General features: G+C 46.8%; 1 protein-coding gene across 1 annotated transcript; it reads right to left on the reverse strand.

Annotated features, from left to right (window-relative positions):
* Window positions 1–8,788: 8,788 nt before the first annotated feature.
* Window positions 8,789–13,875, reverse strand: LRRC55 (leucine rich repeat containing 55). Its single transcript, XM_049621804.1, has 2 exons — window positions 13,200–13,875; window positions 8,789–9,024 (listed from the first exon to the last, which is right to left on the reverse strand). Exons 1-2 carry the CDS (start codon window positions 13,858–13,860, stop codon window positions 8,789–8,791), a joined length of 897 nt encoding a protein of 298 aa, XP_049477761.1. The 5' UTR covers window positions 13,861–13,875.
* Between the last annotated feature and the right edge of the window lie 1,273 nt (window positions 13,876–15,148).

The following is a 15,148-nucleotide window of genomic DNA, read 5'->3' on the forward strand; positions in this document are numbered from 1 at the left end:
GACCTCTTTTGAATGCTGGCTCAGCTATAGAAATAGAACTTATGAGAAGATATTTGCAAATGACACATCAGATAAATGGTTAGTATCCAAAATCTATAAAGAACTTATCAAAGCCAACACCCAAAAAACAAATAATCCAGTGAAGAAATGGGCAAAAGACATGAACAGACACTTCTCCAAAGAAGACATCCAGATGGCCAACTGACACATGAAAAAATGCTCAACATCACTCATCATCAGGGAAATACAAATTAAAACCACCATGAGATACCACCTCACACCAGTCAGAACGGCACACATTAACAAATCAGGCAACAACAGATGTTGGCAAGGATGTGGAGAAAGAAGATCTCTTTTGCACTGCTGGTGGGAATGCAAACTAGTGCAGCCACTCTGGAAAACAGTATGGAGGTTCCTCAAAAAACTAGAAATAGAACTACCCTATGACCCAGCAATTGTAGTACTAGGTGTTTATCCAAAGGATACAAAAATGCTGCTTCAAAGGGGCACATGTACCCCAATGTTTATAGCAACGCTATCAATGATAGCCAAATTATGGAAAGATCCCAAATATCCATCGACTGACTAATGGATAAAGAATATGTGGTACATATACAATGGAATACTACTCGGTGATGAAAAAGAACAAAATCTTGACATTTACAGCAACGTGTATGGAACTAGAGGGTATTACGCTAAATGAAATAAGCCAGCCAGGAAAAGAAAAATATCATATGATTTAACTCATACGTGGAATTTAAGAAACAAAACAGATGAACATAGGGGAAGTGAAGGAAAAATAAGATAAAAACATAGAGGGAGGCAAAGCATAAGAGACTCTTGAATACAGAGAACAAACTGAGGGTTGCTGGAGGGGATGTGGGTGGGGGGATTGGATATTAAAGAGGGTACTTGTTGGGATGAGCATGGGGTGTTATGTTGAAGAGATGAATCACTGGGTTCTACTCCTGAAACCAGTACTATGCTGTACACTAATTAACTTGAATTTAAATAAGTAAATTAAAAAAAAAGAGGAAAGAACCCTCCATGTTGTAAAAATCAGCCATGTTACATATTTTCTAGAACTCCATGCTGTGTACTCCCAAATGGTTCTGTGAGCTAAGTGTAAAGCAGGGGAGAACACACTGGATAATATTTTTTCTTTATACAACACTTTTGTAGTGGCTAATTATTTTATTTTATTTTTTAACAAGATTATTTATTTTGAGACAGAGAGAGCACAAGCAGGGGAGGGGCAGAGAGAGAGGGGGAGAGAGAGAGAGAATCCCAGCAGCTTCCACATTGTCAGCATGGAACCCGATGTGGAGCTCAAACTCACAAGCTGGGAGATCATGACCTGAGTCAAAATTGAGTTGGACACTTGACCAATTGAGCCACCCAGGTGCCCCTCATAGGGGCTTTTTAAAACTATGATCTCTGCCCTCCATGGTGAGTGGGTTAGAGGTAATGACCAGTAACAGAAAGAGGATAGCTTCTTAACCACCATGGGCAGTAGCTCTTTCCCATCACTCCCTGTTATCCCTCCAACAGCAAACCTGTCCTACAGCAAAGATTTCTGGTAGACATTCTGAACTCTGAATCCATAGGCCAGCTCTTTAACTTGGTCATATTTTTTCACAGTTCCCTTACCTGTCATCACGATGACCATTTCAATAGGGAGGCTCATTCCTATTATGAGTTCATGTTGCATTATTGTCTGTGTGTTTCAAACACTTGTGGTCTCAGTCCAAATTGATCCAAGTCAGGTCTGTAAGGTTTTAAGTAACTTTAAAGCAGTTTGTAAGTTGAAATGAAAAGGAAGAGAAAGAATAAAAAATTTGGAGCATTAAAAAATTGGAAAGGGTAACTATTTCTAGACTTAAAGGATAAGAGATTAAATTGGAAAAACTGTTTCTAGGCCTATGTGATAAGAGATAAGATTGAAAAAGACTTTCAGCAACAAGGCCCACTAAAATTTTTCAGTTTAAGTAACTTGGCCAAGGCGAAACAATTAAGAATATGAATGTTCTTATCTATTGTTTCAGATGATTCAAATGTTGCCATTAAAAGAGAGGTCACCACGGAAGAGGAAGGGAAAGCAAGGAATCATGATGGGCTTGCAAACATCTTTAGGAAAGAACTTTTGTGTGTGCTGAAACCTGGAACTTAGTTGAAGCAAATAGAAAAAAGGCCTACCATTGTAAGAGGTAAATTGCTAAGAAACTATGAACGTGGATTCAAAAATTTGACCATTTTGACCACTGAGACCTAAATCAATGGGAGGCTCGTTGAAGAAGATGGGCAAGCCCCAAAGAGTGCATGCTCCCCAGTACCCACTTTAGATATGGCCATGGTAGATAATGGAAAAGGGAGATTCCCCAAGGGGAAGAGTCAGAAGCTACAGAGAATGACTGACAAAGAAGTTCTTAGCAGAAAGCAGAACCAGCGACTAATAAAGCAATTTGATCTGAGGCCTTCATAATGCTCTCCCACCAGGATTTCAGAATTGCTATGGAATGTGACAGCTGTGAGTTTTTGTTTCCCACGTTCCAAACAAAGATTTTCATCTTCTGTTAAGCTGTCCTTGGGCCACCGTTGTATATTTGGTAGGTGTTAGTGAGTGGGAGGTAACTTTCCTTTTTAGTGCATGGAGACCAGACCACAAAAAGGCCCAGTGGAAAGTACCGCAAAATTGCTGATCCTGAGCTCTGAGCTGGATGTGGAAACGGTGATAGGGAGATAGGTGATAGGGAGAGCATATGGTGTTAGAGACTGGTGGGGTTTATCTAACCTTGTTTCCTTTGATTCTTGGTACCTACTAGTGTACTCCTTTGAGGTTAAATGGAGCCATGGGACCGAGTTCAGGCCAGTGAAATATGGCTGGAATTATGTACAATACTTCCAGCTTAACCCCTCCAAAATCTCCCTTGAGATCCCCATTGCAGAGGATGCAGTGGAAGCTCTGTGGCCTCAGGGATGCTGGAGCCACTGGAAGGAAGGAATAACCCATGTGGGGCAGAACCTTTTATATGCATTGGGATGTGATATGAGCAAGAGATAAGGCTTCATTAAATTAAATAGTCTAGAAAACAAACCTTTCTTCTTTTGAGGTTTTGGGATCACCTGTTATCACAATTAGCGTTGACTAATGCAGCAATCAAAGATACATGCAATTAAAAATACAAGATATGTTTTGGTGTTACCTATTACCTCCAATTTTCTTTCACCAGATAATTTTAGAGGATCTCTGTGGCTAAAGCTCACTTCTGATTGAGACTGGATTTTCTCTATGTCTTACGGTGTTTTTGTCCCCTAAAGTCAGTTAGTCCCCAGGGATTACTGAATGCCTAAACCCAGATCTACTACTTACTAGCTGTGTGATCTTAGACACATATTAGCATGTCTGAGCCTCAGTTCACTTATTTGTAAATAGGTATAATAATACTACCTATCTTGGGTTGTTGTGAGAATTAAGTGAATCAATCCATGTATATCAGTGATCAGCACAGCATCTGACACATAGTATGTACTCAATAAATTTATTTTATCATTGTTGTTGACATCATAGATTGCTAAGTATATGCTTGGCACTAGGGACAGCACTGAAGAAATTATACAAATTCTGGACTTCTGTGAGATATCTGCTTATTTCATGACCCTTGTGTTTGATTTTGTACTTGTTCGGTATAGGCTCTATTAAGTACTTGATTTTAAGAGAAAGGTTTTGCATCTCTCCAATCTACTTTGGAAAATATTGCTTATGGCTGGGCATGTTCTTTGTCTTTCTGTCTGAGTGTTCTGAGTCAGTATGTGTGTTCCTGTTAGTGGCTTTACTCTCTGAATGCAATATTTGTCCATACCCTGTGGCAGTTGGAGTGGGGGGAATACAGAAAGGTGAAAATCCCTATTGGTGGAAGGAACCACTTCCTGCCTCGAGCCATTTCCTGCTTGGATCCACTTCTCGCTCAGATTCACTTCCTGCTTGGATCAACTTCCTGCTCAGAGCCACTTCCTCTTTAGAGTGTTAAGTAAAAAATGGCTGCCATTGTACTTATCTGTCCCTTTTCCCAGGGTACACTATCCAACCATCTCATTTCCAATGGTGTGTAGGTAACATTTGCAAGATCCAAGTGGTTAAGAATCCTTTCCCTTCTCTATTAGCCTATGAGAACAGAAACTGAACCTATACCAGTGATATCATCATTCAACCCTTACACCATGCATTTAAATGCCTGGCTTACCTGTATGCCTGAGCTAGGGTCTTTATGGGCACACAGCTGGTGTGGGCCATCTCCCTGGCACATGCTCCTTAGTGATGCTAATTAGGTAGGCACACCCACTTGCCTTGGCGTGTTTTATAGTTGACCCAAGCTGCAAACACCAACATGTATAAGACATATGCTCTCTTCTTTGTGTAATTTCAGGCACCAAAATATGCCTACACACAGGGGTGTGTGCATACAGACACACACATATTCTTTTTTGCCTGGTAGAAATATGCTTCTGTGATGTTCCTTCTACTCCCACACATGCCCCTCCATGGTTGGCACATCTCCTAATTATTCCCATCTACTCCCTCCCCATAGACCTTTTGTGTGTATATTTTGGCACACATTCTCTGATTCTGCCTAGTTCCTCTTTTTCTTTTTTTCTTTCCCTGCCTCCCTCCCTCTCCCTCCTCTTCACAACTCCTTAGAAAATTTGTTAAACTATACACTCTTTATTATTAATGTACATTTATGAAAAATTCTTCACAGTTACAAAAGTGCATGGTTATAAAATCATCTCCATACAAAGGTTGGCATCTTCCCCTTCCCCACCCCTCCCTAGCCCTCCCACCCCAGACATCAGCATTCCACAGGACAGTGCTTAGAAAAACTGAGAGCTCAGTGGATCCAGAGCTCTCTATCCAAAGCTGTGGCAAACATGGTGGTGATTTACACAAGACCTTGCAATTTGCCTCCTTTGCTTCCCTTTTGCCTCCTTCTGAGGTGGGTAGAGCAGACAAGTTTCTCTAGCTTTGGGAAAATTTTCTTCTGAGGGATGAGCAAAGATGTCTCCTTATACTTTTCCAGAGCTTAAAAGAATGTCAGAGCAATATCAACAAAGACATCTACAAGGAAAATGGAGGTTGTAGGTCTTTCCTGATGGTTGAAGAGAAATGCCTCTCTTGGTTTGTTCAAATTCCATATGCCATCTTCCTTGAGAGGAGCTAGCAAACTGTAGCAACTCTGGGGACCTATTTTTGCAGGATTCCCTGGTAATCCCTAAAGGAATGGAGAAACAGATGAGAGATTGTCTGAGGGTGACCAGAAGCAACTGGTCCAGAGTGGTGTGGTGCAGATTGGGGTCTTTTCTAAAAAACAATTTTCATGGCCCAGACTTTGACCGTCACAGCTCTGTTGGTTAGTTAAACTTTGATATCCTCAGACCCAGCATGAAGGAAGATTCTGTGATGAGGACAAATCTCTGAGAGATAGAGAACAGAAGGAAGCAGTCAGGCTGTGGCTGGGCTGCCTCAGCCACATATTTTTCTCTTTTTATATTTTTCTGAGCAGCTATACCTAACCCAGCCCTAATGGGATTCCATATTAGTGTATCAAGTGATGCAACAAAGAGATGGTTGAGTAATGTCAGGGAAATGAACTCAAGTTCCAGAGAAGTTGTCCCCGTATCAGTAGATACCCAACATATATGGAACCTCATGAACAGACACATGGACTCAAAGATACCACAACATTTACGTGTTAACTAGTCTGGAAAAACTTATTCAAGACTTGTAGGGATACCATCATGGTTTCTTGGTCAGAAGGGTTGTGCGAACATTTCCAACTGGGCAGTTAGATTACCTCCAGAGAAGTGTGCTTCTAGAAGCTTGCTTCTGATTGCCTGTGCAAGATGGTGGTGGGAGAAATGGAATTCCTTGGCGGTAGGGGAGTTTTATCATTGTGCTTTAGTTAACTGGGGACCTTCTAGTAGCTGGAGAGGAATCTGTTCTTTAAAAGCCATGTATCCTACTCAGAAAGGTGTGCCATTAACGGGGACCAAATAATCTCATTAGAAAGGACATTTGAATTCAAGGGGCATTTGGAATCTTGTTTGGTTCTAGTTCTATGCAAAAAAGGTACATATCTTAAAATATATTAACTATATTTCAGCAAATAAGAGTCTCTAGGAGATTATAATAGATGTATATGGTGCCCCTCTATGGGAGGTTTAACTATTTGTGTCAAGACTATTATTTCTAAAAGTTTCACCCCAAGTACATTAGGCTACTAGCTTGATTGGTAAAGAGCAGCCCCAGTCCATCTGTCCTTGGGCATAGTGGAAGAAGAGAGCAGGCACAGTTCTGCTCCAGATGTCACAGGAGTGGGGGCCTTGCTCAGATGTTGTGAGATACGAGGTTCAAGTACCCCAGGTCCAGCAAAGTTTCTGGGTGCTCTTTTGGTTGACTAGCTCAAGGAAGCATGAGTAAGGGAAGACTTCTTGGAAGATGACATGTTATTTCTCTTTATTCCTTTCCTAGGAGGATGGGACGATGCAAAATTGTTGGAGCTGAGGGCTAGGTAGAAAGCCCCTGTTTTTAACCTTCATCCTGGCCAGCCTTACCAACATGTTGGACTGTGCCTTAATGTCCTCCTCTGTCCTGCTGAGGTTCTCACCCCATCTCTCCTGCAACCATTGTATCTCTTGCAACACAACACAGCAAGGCTTGAGTAGGAGGGGTTAGCACAGCTTCATCTCTCGTTTCCCAAAGAACTTCTTTTTTGCATGATTTCCACCAAGGCCACCAGTTCTAATGTGTTATTTGCACGTTGCAAGGCAGATGACTCCTATTCATGTGCTATTTGTGCTGCTCCTGTGTTTCAGAGGCTCAAATTGCTCTACTGTGAGAACATCTAAATCTGTGAAGGAGCTGGGTTTTACTACCTTTTATTTAGCTGACATACTGGACGTTCATGGCTGCTGAATCCGAGGGCCCTACTACCCAGCCATCCCGGGCATTCTCTTTCCCAAACACCTGGGAAAGCTGAAGAGAGAACCGAGTTGGAGTTGAGTCCCAGCTTTACTGCTTTTGCAAGTCACATCTGCTCTTGAGTCTCTATTTTCCAATATGTAAAATAGGAGTAATGGGTTGTGAAAAGTCAAGAATGACGCCACAGCATTTTAGGAGCTGTCCAGTGCTGAACAAAAACAGGGTGGAAGCCAACGAAGCTGATGGCAAAGTTGGAGATGACGGCAACAATGGTGATAATAGAGCTTCACACATCAAGTTACTTGATTTTTGACAGACTGATTAGACAGTTTCCCTGAATAGAGCTGCCTATCACCTTCCTTCTAGAGTGTACCCGGATAAGTTTGGGTAAGATACTCATTTCTCTACACTTAATTCATCTATAAAATGGGAATAATAAAAACCACCAGGCAGTGTTACTGCGAGAATTGAAATAAATAAGTCAATAAATTTAAAAGTGCCCCGAAGAGTGCCTGGCCCTTGTTGGGAGCACTTATTCATCAGCACTACTCGAATTTAAACTTATATAACTTCAGAGGGAACTGTGATGTTCCTCAGCTTGGATTGGGTAGAAAGAACACAGACTTTATTTTGCTTGTTAAGCAACATGTGACTTTGAATGCTCTCTGAACCTTTATTTCCTCATCTGTACAATGGGAACAACAATGCTTACCTCAGAAGATTGTTGTATGCATAAAAATGAATTGTCTGTGGAGAGAGCTTATCACAGTGCCCGACACTGGCAACTGCTTGGTAATTAATTAATAGCTCTCATACCCTGATGCTTAAATGGGTGAATTGCTCAGAAGAAAGAGCAAATCCTCCTACGGTCACAACTGTGGTGGCCTTCTATTCCTTCAGTCCTGGCTACCCTCGTGCTACAGTGCACTTTCTTGATGAGATCCTTTGGTGGGAGCACCGTGGCAAGAACAGTCACAAGATTAGGAGTTCCAGGGTGCCAAGACTCTTGCTACCCAATTGCTGGACCTCCTGCTTTCCTCTTCTGAAGCTGAAGCTCAAGTGAGAGGCAGGAGACAAGGGTAGGAGAAAGGACACCGAAAGTGTCCACCCTCAGCTCGGTACATGGGACCTCACTTGCAGGCTGCATTTGGTGGACTTAGTTTGGGAGGCAGTCAAATATGAGGTGGTCTCACCTCGTAGCTCCTGGCAGGAGACCTAGGAGGCTGGCATGGGGGTATTCCCTTCTTCAGGAGGCAGTGTTGGGCAACTCCAGGAGCGGAAAGATTGGGTGTCAGAGGGAAGTTTTGGTCCTGTGCCGCGTCTGCTCTATACACTTAAGTCACGGGGATTGGTCACTGTTCTCAACACACCATGCATATTTTGGCCTCCATCATTTGCTTATGTCCCCTTTTCTTTGTCTACTTGACAAAGCAGACATTTTTTGATAACTCTGTTTGCAAATTGCCTCCATTCTTGTAATTCTCTTAGACTTTCCTAGGCACAATTGATGATCCCTCCTCTGGGCTTTCAGAACTATGTGCTCAGAGTGCTGACAAATTGTCTTATAGGGAATAGTTTTTGAATCTCTCTCTTCTATTAGAGGTAAGAGCCTAGAGGGCAGGGGCTAGGTTAGAGTCATCTGACATTTCCATTTGGCACAGTGTCTGGCCCACAGTCGAGGCTCGCACAAAGGTGGTTTCCTGACCTTGCTTGGGTCATGAAGTGGCCAGGGTACCGTGGAGCCAGAGTGAGCAGTGTCCAGTGGTCAGAAGCAGTGGTGGCCAGCAGCATGAGAGATGTTAAGCACCCACGTCAAATCTCTTCCTCTTCACTGGCTTTGCTCCAACGGTGGCAGCAGTTGGCTGTGATGCCCAGGAGGAAGTTGGTGACCACGGAGGCAATGGAGACCACGAAGCCCACAAATGCAATGAAGAGATAATCATCCAGGGTCAGAGTCAGGTGGCAGGCCTTGAAGCTCTCCTCAGTGAGGGAGAAGAGTGGGGCACCCTCAACTTCAGGGGGCCCCCGGCACTCAGCCAGTTGAGAATCTGCAACACAGAACCCAGGAAAGATGAGGAGAGTGAGTGGAATGGAGAGTCTCCCACCACCCCCCTCCCCCCAAGAGAAGTTGAGTCCTTTTATTGAGTTTCTATGTGTCAAACATTTTACTTACCTTCTTTACTCTCCTCAACAACCCTTGAATCAAATATTTTATACCTGTTTTTAAAGTTGTGGAGATCACTGCTCAGAGAGTTTAGTCACTTGCCTGAAGTCCAATAGTCACTACTGATGGTAGATCTACCGCTGTCTTGTGACATTTTCATCTCTTACAGTGGCTTCCTAACTAGTTTCTGGGCTTCTGCCTTTAAACCATCTTGATGCAGTTGGCTGAGTATCTTTGACACCCGAAGTCCTATCATGTACTACTCTGTTCTTGAAACCGTCCCCTGACTTCTTATCTTCCCATGGAATGAAAGCCAAGTTCCTCACTGTGAGCTATAAGGACTCTTCTTTCCCTCTGCTCCTTGTTCACTTTGCTCCATCCACACACACATTTTGATCATTCTTCCATCACCCTGAGTACATCCCTTTTCAGGGTGGAGAGGGTGTGCCTTTGCATTTGTCCTGTGTGGGAGTGCTTCTCCCCTGAATCTTGGCACAGCTCAGTCCCTTATTCCTTTGGGATTTTGTTCAAGTATCACCTTACTAACGAGCCTTTCCTTTATGATTCTATATAACATAGTAACTCCATACCACCTCTCTCTGGGCTTTCTCTACTTTCCTGCTCTGCTTACTTTTTCTCCATTGTATTTATCTTGTCTCACTGTTTCTTTATTATCTGTCTCCTCCTCCGTGAATATAAGTTCTTCCCATGGTGTTCCTAGTCACTGAATAGGGTCCTGTCCCTGTAAGTGCTCAATGAAACTTTGTTAAGTGGATGTGTGGATGAATGACTCTGTCCAACTTGAAAGCATTGGGTCTTTCTACTATCCCATGTGGCTTTCCAGGGATGTAGAGTATAGGGTTATGAGTATGGACTCTGGAAATATTGATCTGGGTTCAAATCCCCTCTCTACCCCACACTAGTTGTGTGAGTGTGACTGTGTGTGAATTACTTAACCCCTCTGTGTCTTGCTTTCTTCATCTGTAAAATAACGATAATGATGCTATCTGTAACATAGGATTATAGTGAGGTCTCAGTGAGTTAACATATATAAATAATATATCCTTGGCGGATAATAAGCACTATGTAAACATGTGCTTTTGTTAGTATCCTAGGCTGGTCTCCCTGGACAGGTCAGTGAGGGTCATATTCTTTAGATAGTCTTCTGTAGGAGAAGCTTCTCCTTCAATGGGATTACTTTTCTCTCCATCACTGATGGTCCCACCTCACCCTTCCAGGGTCACTTGTGCAAACACATGGTTGTCAATGGTTTCATTTTACTCTGCCTTGGAAGTAAGAGTGGTGTGCAGTTGGAAGCTCTGTCCTGCATTGCCAGGCACCAGCTTTGTAGCAGGCCGTCAACCCTTTGCTCAGGGTATAAGTATTAATCAAGCTCTCACCTTGGGCAAGTCGTTTTTTTGTTTTTTTGTTTTTGTTTTTGTTTTTGTTTTTTTGCCTTTCTGGCTCTCGTGCTCTCCCTCCATAAGAAGGGGATAATTCAACCTAAATTGTCTAAGAGTCAATATGCAGAAGTTTTCTAAATTAGGTGGTACATAAACGCTTATTCATCCTGTAGTTTTTTTTTTTTTTTAATTTTTTTTTTCAACGTTTTTTATTTATTTTTGGGACAGAGAGAGACAGAGCATGAACGCGGGAGGGGCAGAGAGAGGGAGACACAGAATCGGAAACAGGCTCCAGGCTCCGAGCCATCAGCCCAGAGCCTGATGCGGGGCTCGAACTCACGGACCGCGAGATCGTGACCTGGCTGAAGTCGGACGCTTAACCGACTGCGCCACCCAGGCGCCCCTTCATCCTGTAGTTTTTGAGGGCAAAGAATAAAATAATGGATTTGGATTGCCCCTTTTGAGAAACGGATTAACATCATTCTCCTTAGAAATGAGGAGTCAGTTTGGGGGAGAAGATGCAATCTGCAGTGCACGTGGAGGGGTCCCTGTTGGCCACATGCACAGCACTCCAGACCCTGCTCAGGACAAGATGGCATCTGAAGTTAACCATTAAGGGCTCTCCTCTTAGAACCAGAAGATGCATAACTCCAAAGTCTATTGTGTGCATGACTGGGGTGGTGGCAAGACAATGTGAAGTCAGGGAATGTGGGGGAAACTGAAGGCAATTGGTATGGACCCTGCAGAGGAGGCTCTGAGGACAACTGGCAGGACCCCGGGGGAGTTCAGAATGGGACGCTGAGGGCTGATAAAGCCCTCTGGTAATTCAAGGGGCCAGTTTTGAGGTTGAGTATATCCCAAGGGCACCCTTCTGTCCCTCTCTGTTGGGATTTGTCCAAAAACCGTGGATGATTGTAGAGAACAAAAAGAAGACAAAAGGAAGATGATTGCCTGGTCTTCCCTATGCTGGCAAGTTCTTTGCGCCCAAGAGGAAATATCCTGGAGGATGTGATGTGCTGAAGAGCTTGTTCGGTGGAGAGTGGGGAACCTAGTGGCCAATGGACAGTTACTTTCCCTCTCTGGGGCTGGGGTCCCTCATCTGCACTGTCATGAGTCTGCCCAAATGGGATCTTGGACCTCTCTCCTGCTCCCCAGGAGGCTGTGCTTCTTCTGAAGGGGAGCAGGGGCCTCAGAGATCACAGGAGGTGGAAGGTGCATGTGGTGGCAGATGTGCTCCAGGGTGCCCTTTCTGTCCTTAGTACACAGGAAAGAGGGGACAGCTTGCAGCCTTCAAGGGGCGAGCAGGTGGGGAGATGGCTCTAGGCAGCCTCCCCCTCGTGCCCCCTAGCATTGCCCCATCTCCATCCCCAGCTATTTTGGTCCCGGAGAACTTCCTCCCACAACTGTGTAGAAACAGTGGAATCGTGACCCACACCCCTCCCCCAAACTATTTTGGTCCTGGGCTCCCCACTCAGTCTTCCTCTCCCTCCTACCTCATTCAGCATCGTTCTTTTGGAACACATGCTGAGCCAGGCTCTGGGAAAGCCCCTGAGATGGTGCCCCCGGCTATTTCCCGTCATTCTACTGCAGGGGGGCTGATGCCAAGGCTCAGTGCTGCCACACAAGAGAGCCGGTGACGGGGGGCCGCATCTGAGCACTGCCTGCCTCCAGGTGAGGTCAGGGCCCATCCGACCTCTGTGATTCAGTCTCCATCGGTCCCCAGTGCACCCCCAATTGGGATTGATTGGTTAAGTTGCCAAATCCATTTTTCTTCTCAGCTCCCACCCCATGCCTTAACCTTGCAGAGCTCTGCTAAGGCCCTTTGGCCAGCCCAGAACTCAGGCCCCGACTCTTCCTGTTAGCTTTGGACCTGACTCTTCAGGATATAGCCAGAAGGCGGCCAGACTGCCAGAGTTTGAATGCTGACTCCAACACTTAGCAGCTGTGTGGCTTTGGGCAAGTTACTGAACCTCTCTGCGCCTTGGTTTCCTTCTCTATAGAACAGCGTGTGTAGGGATCTCATCATGGTTCTTCTGAGGATGAGATGAGCTAAATATGACATATGTTTAGGATAAAGCATAAGAGTAAGTCCTGGCAGATAGTAAGTACTAAAATAAAGAGTGTTTGCCTGTTTCTGTTTCTTTGAGTTTTTCCAGCACTTGGAATACTTTAAAAAGCAGTCTGGTAGAGTAGAACAGGGCTTAAAAGTCAAATAAACTTGGGTTTTACCCACGACCCTGCTACTTTCTAAATGAGCAACCCCGGGCAAGTCTTTTCATTGTTCTAGAGCTCAGTTTCTTCACCTGCAAAATGGGAGTAACCAAAATGGGGGGAGGTAATGCGTGCCAAGTTCTCAGGTCACGGTGAAAGCTCAGCACACTCTCGTTTACTATCTGTCTGCCTCCGCAGGTCCCAAGTGCCGCAGATGCAAGGGTGGTGTGTGTTTCACTGGTGAACGGCACCAGCAAGCAGGGCAAGGACTCAATGGATGATACTTGTGGGGGGACAGGGCTGGTGTGCACAGAGGCCAGCCCAGACCAGGGCACGCACCGGGTGCTAAGAGCTGTCAGTCCCTCCCTGTTCTTTGGATCCTTTGCTGGCAGGGAGGCAAGCCCCTCTGTGCCCGTGGCTGCCCAGTCCCGCCCTCCCGCCTTACCCGCCGTGCAGCGCTGGATCCGGTTCCGCAGCCACTTCAACAAGGGCTCCATGGTGCAGCCGCACACCCAGGGGTTGCCGCCGATCTGCAGGGTCACCAGCCCCGGCAGGCCCTCCAGGGCCTCGAGACTGAGGAAGGCCAGGCCCCCGTAGCTGAGGTCCAGGTCTCGGAGCTGCACCAGGCCCTGGAAGGCTTGGGGGTGCACCCTGCGCAGCCACGGGTTGTGGCTCAGGTCGATGTGCACGAGGCCGTGGGCTTCTTGGAACATGTCGGCCGGCACGTGGCTGAGGTTGTTGTAGCTCAGATCCAGGTGTGCCAAGCGCTTGGCGTGGAGGAAGAGGCCCGGGGGCAGCTCCACCAAGGAGTTGTTACGCAGATCCAACACCCGGAGCTCCATGTAGCACGTGAGGTAGCCGGGCGGCACGGCCGTGATGCGGTTGTGGGCCAGGCTGAGGTTGCGAGTGTCCATCGGCAGGTCTGGGGGCACGGAGAACAGCCGTTGGCTGCTGCAATCCACCACCTGGTTATGGCACGTACAGAGGACCGGGCAGCTAGCGCCGGCCTCCGAGCGCATGGCCCCGGCTGCCAAGAGGAGGGAGACCAGCAGCACAGCTGGGTGGGGGGGCCCAGGCCAGGGCAGCTGGGACCAGGTGTCACCCATCTTAGGCAGCTGGCAACCGCCCTGCTGAAGGGAGCCCACTGGGGCCGGGGCTGTGTTCATGAATCAAGAGTCGGTGGCTCCGAAAACAGCTACATCAGGGCCAGGGCCCTGGAAGGTGGGGCTTCTGGGCACGTGGTATCATGGCTTTCCCCGGAGCCTCTGAGCACCAGAGGGCTCCCTAGGTGAGATCCACAGGAAGTCCCCTTTGGAGCCGAGGGGGCAATAAATCCAGCCGAGGTCCTACAGGGTCTGAAAAGATGATCAACGCTTGAGAGAGTGAGGGACTGAGGCTAGGGCTGGACCAGCTGCTAGCAGGTCCTGGAAGGGTCCCTGTGGGTCTGTGTTCCTCTCACCCATGACCCCTGGCTGCTTCCTGTCTTGTATTATGTTGGACAGGTGGTGGAGGGGGTGAAGGACATAGATTGTGCCTGTTGAAGGTCCTGGCACATCTAAAAACCCGGAGCCCCGTCCCGAGTCTGGGACCGATTAGGAGGCCAGGGCTGCATGTGGGTCTCCGGCATTTGAGGTCTCAGAAGCCATTTCTTCTGGTGGCCCAGGGGGCTCGAGTCCAAGGGGGTCCTAGGGTGGGTGTTTTGGGAAGGGAGCCTGGGGCAGAGTGGGTCTCCATGGGCCTCCTGAAAGCCCGAGTTGTCAGCCTCAGCATCTACTGAAATCCCCAAGGAGGCTCTTCTTCCCCCAGGTTGGGGAGGACCTTGAGTGACACCCACTGCCGGCTGCCAAGGCTGGAAAGAGCCATGTGTCCTGGAGAAGCAGGATGGAGATCAGCTAGGACCGCTTTGGCGACTTCTCCCCGGCCAGTGCCTCTCTCCCAGCCCAGCTCTGCGTTCAGCAGGCAGGGGCAGAATTCCCTCTGTCAACAAGGAAAGCACTCAGGCGGAGATCTCCAGTGCCCTCGCCTCCCTACTGTCCTTCCTAGGTTCCCTGGCCCCCTTCTTCTCTGCCACCAGCCACAGCATTTTCTCTGCATTCTGTGTGTCAGGTGTGGGCAGCGCTGGGCTCAGACCCCACCCTCACACTGTGGTTGTCTGTCCTCCTCCCGGGGTTCTGTCCTGGGCGAGATGCATTCGCTTCTCCTCCCAGCCTCGCCCCTCAGCACCAAACACCCCACCCCTGGGCAACTCCCTAAAACAGGCACACAGCCAGGCTGGCTGTTTGCATACGCCTTTCAAACAGGGTTAGCACTCCCCCCCCCCACCCTCTCCCTCCCTTACCTTCTTCCTCCTCTCTCTCTCTCTTTCACACACACACACACACACACACACACATT

This window comes from Panthera uncia, chromosome D1 (genome assembly GCF_023721935.1).
Source record: "Panthera uncia isolate 11264 chromosome D1, Puncia_PCG_1.0, whole genome shotgun sequence".
Lineage (NCBI taxonomy): Eukaryota > Metazoa > Chordata > Mammalia > Carnivora > Felidae > Panthera > Panthera uncia.

What these genes read in the sequence shown, in the direction of transcription:
- LRRC55 (XM_049621804.1), bottom strand. Translation starts at nt 13,860, where the DNA reads ATGGGTGACACCTGGTCCCAGCTGCCCTGGCCTGGGCCCCCCCACCCA. An exon ending in GATCCAGCGCTGCACGGCGG is followed by an intron (nt 9,025 to 13,199) that starts GTAAGGCGGGAG and finishes TCTGTGTTGCAG; the next exon opens with ATTCTCAACTGGCTGAGTGC.